The sequence below is a fragment of the Peromyscus leucopus genome, chromosome 1, assembly GCF_004664715.2.
Source record: "Peromyscus leucopus breed LL Stock chromosome 1, UCI_PerLeu_2.1, whole genome shotgun sequence".
Taxonomy (NCBI): Eukaryota; Metazoa; Chordata; class Mammalia; order Rodentia; family Cricetidae; genus Peromyscus; species Peromyscus leucopus.
Window position 1 is genome coordinate 178,891,590 of NC_051063.1, and position 9,072 is coordinate 178,900,661.

Here is a 9,072-nt window from a genome sequence, read left to right on the forward strand (position 1 = left end):
CCCAACTATTCCAAGGAAGACTGTAGCTAGAGTTTTCCTGCCTGACCCATAGTCAGGACAAATCTCTCTCACCCACCAGTCCCAAAGCCGCTCAGACCCAACCAAGTAAACACAGAGACTTATATTGCTTACAAACTATATGGCCATGGCAGGCTTCTTGCTAACTGTTCTTATAGCTTAAATTAACCCATTTCTATAAATCTATACCTTGCCACGTGGCTCGTGGCTTACTGGTATCTTCACATGTGGCTTGTCATGGTGGCGGCTGGCAGTGTCTCTGACTCAGCCTTTCACTTCCCAGAATTCCTCTCCTCCTTGTCCTGCCTATACTTCCTCCTGCCTGACTACTGGCCAATCAGTGTTTTATTTACTAACCAATCAGAGCAACACATTTGCCATACAGAACATCCCACAACAGAAGACCTGATTCAATTATCAGAGCTTCCATGAAAGGAAGCTCACATTTCCTGGCAGCTCTTTTCAATTTAGGAATGCAATAAATTTGCAGCAATCCCTCTAACCACTGCCACATTGTCCCCACACTCCTTTAGGAGGAATCAAAATATCAGAATTAAAGTTGCCATCTCTCTTTCTTGGTGGAGGCCACCATTTTTCTCCTATTCTAAGGTTCCACACTTTCCATTTGTCATCCCATCTATATGTTACTCCATCCACAGTCTTCAGCCAATACCCCTTAGGTCTCAAGTTTTACACAATGCTCTTGGAATAGCCTCAGAAACTGAATTATTCATCATGGCCAATTTGAGTTCAGTGTGCTGATACACATCATACCATGTGCTAGAGGTGACCACACATTTGGTACAGTTTATCCAAGCCTGAAAAGCTTTCCCGTCTGCAGGTTCTTTCCCATGACCTGCATAACTGCTTTAATCCCAGCCTGAGTGATCATCTCTGTATAATTTTCCTTGAAATTTACTTCACTCCTTTCCTGTATCACAGAAATCACCATTGACCTGGGAACACAGAACATGAATATCAGATAAAAGAAAAAGACTAGCATTACAAGAAGTAATTATATGGAGAACATGACGTGTGCATGCCATAAAGCAAGGCCTTGGGACACATAGGTACTTCTGTCTTGGCCCTCTAAAGGCATGCTAAGCAGAAGATTCAGAGGGGAATATACAGAGGATTGATGGTCCACAATCTCAGGTCCCTCATCTCCAATCTCTGCTGGCAGCACGCCTGGCATCTTATGTGCCGTCACCAGCAAGAATAAATGAAGTGAAATATATGCTTACAATGTGCACAGGATTTTGACATAGTTGGACTTAGAACTTCATGTGTGTATCTCAAAAGGCATGTTTCTTGCATCTGGACTGATTCATCCAGTGGACAAGCATATTGAATTTGCAGAGATTCCAGTAGCTCAACATGCAGTCTGGCTCATGGAGCCAGGTGTGTTGTGGAAAACAGTAACAAAACTTGTTCCAATGATGAAGATAATAACAAAGCTGAGAGTAGTAATGGATGCTGATAGGGTCCCATCTTAACAGGTGACACTCTTACAGTCATATCAAGTAATGATACATTATGGGAATATGGGGTATTAAGAATTGCCTTTTATTATGAATTCTTTATGTTTTATTTAGTGTATACCATTGAGGAGTTAAAGTTAACTTTTGTGATACACAAAGAATGTAATGTGATAAGAAGAAACATGACTTCTATTGTCAGTCTTTTTGGTTTAAAAGATATATCCATCACTATCATGCTGGGTAACATCTAAAGGACTAATTTTTCCTCATCAGCACAGTGGAAACAAGGCCAATATTTTCCTCACACATTCATGTATGCTTTCGGCAATTCCATACTGAATATGTTCTGTACATCTATATCATCTATATCTTTGATAAAAGAAGCTTTTGGTAATATCAGAAACATTTTATTTTTTCAAATATATTAGATACATATTTCAGGAATCTTTACAAAAAAGAAATTCATCAATGTGTCACTGCCACGAAAGAAAATACAGCAAGGATTGGGGCTGCATAATTCTACATGGAGGGAAGACAGGAAGAGATAGTTACAGTCACATAAATAAGGAAACAAAATAACAAAATAACAAGAAGTGAATATGGAGGACATCAGCACTCCAGGTTAAGGGAACACAAAATGCAATGTAAGCAGTTGGACAACTTGAGATCTCTGAGGCCAAATCTAAAGACCTACAGAAATGGAGTGATGAAAACCAAGGTATGGTAAAAAGGACTGGGGGTGAAATCATGTAGATTTCCATGCATCATGAAACACCACACTAACTGAACATAGAAATTCTGGGATGTCCTCAGCTGGCAGTAGCTGTGTCCACTATATCTGATGGAAGCATCAAGATGACTGACAAGTAGCTCACCACAGGATGAATCTCCAGCTCCATGGGATCTAATGCCTTCAACCACTGCAGGCACATGCATTCATATGCACTTATTCACACATAATTAAAATTAATTTTAAAAGACCTTTTAAAAGTTGCTTGCATACTTTGCAGAACTTTTAATTTAAACACTAAAATGTAGAAATAACAATTGAAGTCTGTTTGGATAGTTGAGATAAGATGTAGCATGAAGTCTAACTGGTATTATTAATAAAAACCCAGACACAGATATCAAGATGAAAGCTGAAACATCAGAGAAACAGAGCAGCTAGCCACAAGAAAATTGCCAGCTGAGACTCCCTTCTACTTTCTCCTCCTGCCTTATCTTACTCTCTCCACCCAGCCATATCACTTCCTGTCTCCACATGACTAGTGCTGGAACTAAAGGCATGAGAATCCAAGTGCTGAGAACAAAGGTGTGTGCCCCCACTGCCTGGCTCTGTTTCTCCTTGAAACTGCATCAATTTTGTGTACCCCAGGAGGGCCTTGAACTCAACAGAGATCCTCTGACTCTGCCTCATGAGTTCTGGGATTAAAGGTGTGTACCACCACTGCCTAGCCTCTGTGGTTAACTTGTGGCTTAGCTTAATACTCTGATTTTCAAGCAATATTTTTCTGTTAGATCACAAACAAAATACCACCACATTAAGAAACTCTGTTGCATTGGATGGTGTGATGGAAGCACATGTAGTAAGCAGCAGGGATAATCTGGACATATAAAAATGTAGATCCAATATTGATACTGTTAGATTGTTCAGTTGATATGTTGGTATAGGAGAAGGTTGACATTATTTCTACAGAGGTAGAAAACTGTTTGCATATTTTTTCAGGGCATAAGAAGTGTTCTCCACAGAGTCAGTGGTAGTTTCACCTTATTAAATGTGTGGTCCTTGTCAAGCACATGGTAATAGCATGTCAAGGAAAGAATGAGAGCAGGTTTAAGATCATAATTAACCCATTTTTGTGTCTTCTTCATATTTTCCAGGCATAGTTGGGGACTGGAAGAATCACTTTACAGTAGCCCAAGCTGAAGCCTTTGGTAAAGTATTCCAAGAGAAAATGGCTGGTTTCCCTCCAGGGCTGTTTCCATGGGAATAAATTCTGAAAACATTTGAATCATGTATAGACAGTGGGATTTAATTTCCTGCTGTTGTACATGTGAATGGTTGGATGTTGTCATAGAATAAATCTTGATAATGAATTGTGGAGTTTTTTAAATGAATTATTAGTAGTAACAATAGCAGTATGTTAGTACTGGTAATAGTGGAGTAGTGGTGGTTGTTTTTCTGTATTTTTTGTTGGTTTATTTGTGTGTGTGTGTGTGTGTGTGTGTGTGTGTGTGTGTGTGTGTGTGTGTACACTTCTGTGTATAGTATTTTTAGGGACCTTAACAGTACATTGGTTTCCAATCAATTTCAGTTACATGTGCTGGAAGCCCTCTGCCTTGTATTTTAGGAACTAAACTCATTTCCTATACAGGAGTAGTACAGCGCACATAACCTGTGAATCATCGCTGTAGCCCTGAATCTTGGAGTCTTGAGTCATCAAATATTTGCTGCTTTCATTAGGGGTTTGCTCTACATTGTCAGTTTTGTTCAACTTGCATCATGCAATTCCAGCTTAAAAATTATCCTCTAATTTCTGAAATATAAAACAGAACACTACACAAATCTGCAAGGAATTTTTAGTCTGTGACATTCAGGCAAAAAATAAATAAGTTGGAATTACCGAGAAGAAGGTATATTCTTTTTTCTTAGAAAGGAATATTCTGTAGATATCGAGTAAGTCCATTTGAGTCATAACATCAGTGAAGTCCTTTATTTCTCTGTTAAGTTTTGATTTGGCAGATCTGTCCAGTGATGAAAGTAGGATGTTGAAGACTCCCACTATTTTTTTTTTTTTTTGGTTTTTTGAGACAGGGTTTCTCTGTGTAGCTTTGCGCCTTTCCTGGAACTCACTTGGTAGCCCAGGTTGGCCTCAAACTCACAGAGATCCACCTGGCTCTGCCTCCCGAGTGCTGGGATTAAAGGCGTGTGCCACCACTGCCTGGCGAAGACTCCCACTATTAATGTGTGGAGTTTTATATGTGGTTTAATTTTAGTAATGTTTCTTTTACATATGTGGGTGTCCTTGTGGTTGGGGCATAAATGTTCAGAATTGAAACTTCATATTGGTGGATCTTTCATGTGATGAGTATGTAATGCCCTTCTTGATCTCTTTTGACTGATTTTAGTTTGAAGTCTATTTTGATGGATATTAGGATGGCTACACCAGCTTGCTCCTTAAGAACATTTGATTGGAAAGTGTTTTCCCAGCCTTTTATTCTTACACAGTGTCTATCTTTGAATTTGAGGTGTGTTTCTTGTATGCAGCGGAAAAATGGGTCCTGCTTTCATATCCATTTTTTAAGCCTGTGTCTTTTATAGGTGAATTAATCCATTGATATTAAGGGATATTAATGACCATTGATTGCTCATTCCTGTTATTTTTTGATGGTAGTGTGTGTGTACTTCTCTTCTTTGGGGTTTACTGCTGTGGCATTATCTATTGCCTGTGTTTCCATGGGTGTATCTGACTTCCTTAGGTTGGAATTTTCTTTCTAGTGCTTTCTATAGGGCTGGGTTTGTGGATAAGTACTGTTTAAATCTGGCTTTGTCTTAGAATGTCTTGTTCACTCCGTTTATGATGATTGAAAGTTTTGCTGGGTATATTAGTCTAGGCTGGCATCCATGGTCTCTTAGTGTCTGCATTACATCTGTCCAGGTCCTTCTGGCTTTCAAAGTCTCCATTGAAAAATCAGGTGTTATTCTGATGAGTTTGCCTTTATAAGTCACTTGGCCTTTTTCCTTTGCTGCTCTTAATATTCTTTCTTTATTCTGTACATTTAGTTGTTTAATTATTATGTGGCGAGGGGACTTTTTGGGGGGTCTAGTCTGTTTGGTGTTCTATAGACTTCTTGTATCTTCATAGGCATTTCCTTCTTTAAGTTAGGAAAGTTTTCTTCTGTGATCTTGTTGAATATATTTTCTGTGCCTTTGAGTTGGTATTCTTCTCCTTCCTCTATCCCTGTTATTCGTAGGTTTGGTCTTTTCATGGTGTCCCAAATTTCTTGGACATTTTGGTTCATGACTTTGTTGGCTTTAGTTGACTGATGAATCTATTTCTTCTACCATATCTTCCATGCCAGAGATCCTCTCTGTTAGTTATACTTGCATCTGAAGTTTCCGTTTGTTTACTCAGATTTTCTATTTCCAGCATTCCCTCTGTTTGTGTCTTCTTCATTTTTCTATTTCCTTTTTCAGGTCTTGGACTGTTTCCTTCATTGGTTTCATTGCTTTTTCATGATTTTCTTTCAGGGCTTTATTGTTTTCTTCTGCTTTATTTGTCCTTTCCTCTAGTTTTTTTTATAGCATTCTTCCCATTTTTTGTTTGTCTTTTCCTCAATTTCATTTTTGATTTCTTCTATATAAGCCTCTACCCTCTTCATGAATATATTCATAAGGTTGCTTTCTTCTGCTTCCTCCATTTTGTGATGTTTAGGTCTAGCTGTTGGAGAAGGACTAGGTTCTGGTGATGCTGTATTGCTCTTCATTTTGTTGTATGTACTACTGCCTTGACGTCTGCCTATCTCCTTGTGGATTTGTTCTTGGTCTTATCAGCACTCTTGGTCCAGACAGAGCTGACAGATTCAGGAAGCCTCTCTCTCTTCTCCAGATGGGAGTCCAGGACAGGATGGGAGCTGGGGGCTTGTCTCTAAGTCTCAGGAAATGGCTGGGGTCTCTGGCCGGATGGGCTTAGGTACAGGGGGTGGAGATTGCAGGGTCTGCTGGAGGTCTTGGAGAAGGGGAACTTTCCTGGTGAGGGTGGAGGGGATCCTCCAGATGGCCAGAACCTGGGGCCAAGTTGGGCAGGTCTTCCCTAGAATGGCTGGTGCCAGGGATGCGATCTAGGGGCAGAGCTCTCTGGGTCTGAGCCCAGGCATTCACCACTTCTCCAGATGGGAGGTCCAGGGCAGCAATATCCACTCTTGAGCAGGTATATGATAAAAAACAGAAGACAGAAGTTGATTGGGTAGAAATTGTTCTAAGAAATTATCTTAACTGAGGGCTAGAAAACTGTCAGGGGGCACTGATTCCCGCTGATACCTAGACAGCAGTTCAACCTAACAGACAAACTGTTCAAACTCCACTGTGTGGATTCATATGGGCAATTTATTTTAACAAGTTAGAAATGAAGAAAACAAGAAGCTATTCCAACAGCAGAAAGTGTCCATAATACAACATAATGAGGAAATGAAACCAGCTCCAGCTATAGCAAGGAAAAGATACTAACTGATGTCACTGCATTTTTAAATTTATCTTGTATTTCTGTTCCAACTTTTTAGTTTAGTGTAGAGACTGGTGAGTTTCAGATGTTTCCATACATGAGAGCCACTGTTCTTTGTCTTTCATATATTCTTACTACTTTAAAAATATTTATTTGCCCTGGAGGAGGTGGGAATGTGGGGTGGGGTGGGGGTAAGGGGAGGGAGTGGGAGGGGGAGAATAGGGGAACTTGTGGCTGATATGTAGAATTGAATGGTATTGTAAAATAAAATAAAATAAAATAAAAAAGAAGAAAAAAATATTTGTTTTTGGCGAGGGTTGAGGGAAAGAGAGCCTGTGGGAGCGGGAGATCCCAGCTGGATCAAGAACAGAGAGGGAGAACAAGGAATAGATGGCCATGGTAAATGAAGACCACATGAGAATAGGAAGAAGCAAAATGCTAGAGAGGCCCACAGAAATCCACAAAGATACCCCTACAATAGACTCTGGCAATGGTCGAGAGACAGCCCGAACTGACCTACTCTGGTGATGGAATGGCCAAACAACCTAATTGTCATGCTAGAAAGAAACCCCATCCAATGACTGAGGGGTCTGGATGCAGTGATCCACTGTTAGGCTCTGGGTGGAGCTCCGGGAGTCTAATTAGCAAGAAAGAGGAGGGTTTAAATGAGTGAGAATTGTTGAAACCAAGGTTGGATAAAGCACAGGAACAAATAGCCAAACGAATGGAAACACATGAACTATGAACCAATGGCCGAGGGCCCCCCAACTGGATCAGGCCCTCTGAATGGGTGAGACAGTTGATTGGCTTGATCTGTTTGGGAGGCATCCAGGCAGTGGGACCTGGTCCTGTGCTCATTGCATGAGTTGGCTGTTTGAAACCTGGGGCTTATGCAGGGACACTTGGCTTGGCCTGGGAGGAGGGGACTGGACCTCCCTGGACTGAGTCTACCAGGTTGATCTCAGTCCTCGGGGGAGGCTTTGCCCTGGAGGAGGTGGGAATGGGGTGTGGCCTGGGGGGAAGGGGAGAGGGGCAAAAGGGGGGAGAACAAGGGCATCCATGGCTGATATGTAGAACTGAATTGTATTGTAAAATAAAATAAAAAACTTTCAAACTAAAAAAACATATATTAATGGATAATTATAAAAAAATAATAATGTGGGAAGACATGCAAGCAATTAAGCGTATATATTTGTGTCGCTGGTACCCTCAGAAATAAGAAAAGGGCATCAGATCCCCTGGAACTGGAGTTACACATGGTTATTAGCCCTCATGTGGGTTTAAGGAATCAAACCCGTGTCTTCTGAAAGAGCAGTAATAATTTTTAAGACTTGTGTTTACCTAATGGGTATGTGTTTTACCTGCATGTATCTCTGTGTGCCATGTGTGTGCCTGGTAGTCATCAAGGCCAGAAGAGAGCATCAGATCTGTAAAACTGATTGGTTGTGAGATACATTGTGCATGCTAAGAAATGAAATCAAGTACACTGAACTTTCTCTTCTGCCTCTTCTTTTACATCTGATCTTAATGTAATTTTTGGGAACTTCAAAGTCTCACCAACAGAGCTGCCTAAATATGAGCTGAACACAGTGGACACTGTACATAGGAACTTGTACACAAAGAACAACAGACAACTAAGGAATGCTGAGAGCAGGTGGAATAGTCTTCCCTACAGTAGAGCTCACAATTTGGTTTACAAGTATCCTTGAAAAGATACAAGGGAAATTATATAGATAGAACAGGTTGTACTTATATAATTAAGAATATACACATACACATATAACAATAATTAATGAAGAAATCAAAGGAGGGCAAGAAGAGATAAATGGGTGGGTTCAGAATGAAGAAGTAGAGATGTAAAATAGTGTGATTATAATCTCAAAAAGAAAATAACATTTTTAAAGTTTTTTGTTTGTTTGTTTGTTTGTTTTGTTTTGTTTTGTTTTAAGACAGAGTTTCTCTGTGTAGCTTTGTGATTTTCCTGGATCTGGCTCTGCAGACCAGGCTAGGCTCTAACTCACAAAGATCTGCCTGGCTCTGCCTCCTGAGTGCTGAGATTAAAGGCATGCGTCACCACTGCCCGGCCTATTTTTAAAGTTTTATCTTAATTTTATTTCTGTCTGTGAGTTTGTCTGGGTGTGTATATGCAAATGTTGATAAACTGCACATAGAGAGCAGAAGTGGATCATAAACAAACACATAGGTGCTGTAAACCCCATTCTCTGGAAAAGTAGCAAGCACCCTTAACCTCTGAACCCTCTCTCCATTCCCAAATTTATTTTTTGATTAACTGGCAAAAATTGTCACTCTTATAGAGACTGTGTTTGACAGAGTGCTTGTCTATTCTTCAT

The 9,072-nt window shown here is 40.2% G+C and overlaps 1 protein-coding gene across 1 annotated transcript in view; it reads left to right on the forward strand.

The window, feature by feature from the left end:
* Nucleotides 1–3,596, forward strand: part of LOC114703956 (bile salt sulfotransferase 1-like) — a 49,079-nt gene extending 45,483 nt beyond the window's left edge. The window contains exon 6 of the mRNA XM_028885002.2: nucleotides 3,381–3,596. Within this exon, the coding sequence (XP_028740835.1) occupies nucleotides 3,381–3,493 (113 nt within the window). The 3' untranslated portion in view covers nucleotides 3,494–3,596. The remainder of the gene's footprint in view (nucleotides 1–3,380) is intronic.
* Nucleotides 3,597–9,072: the final 5,476 nt, after the last annotated feature.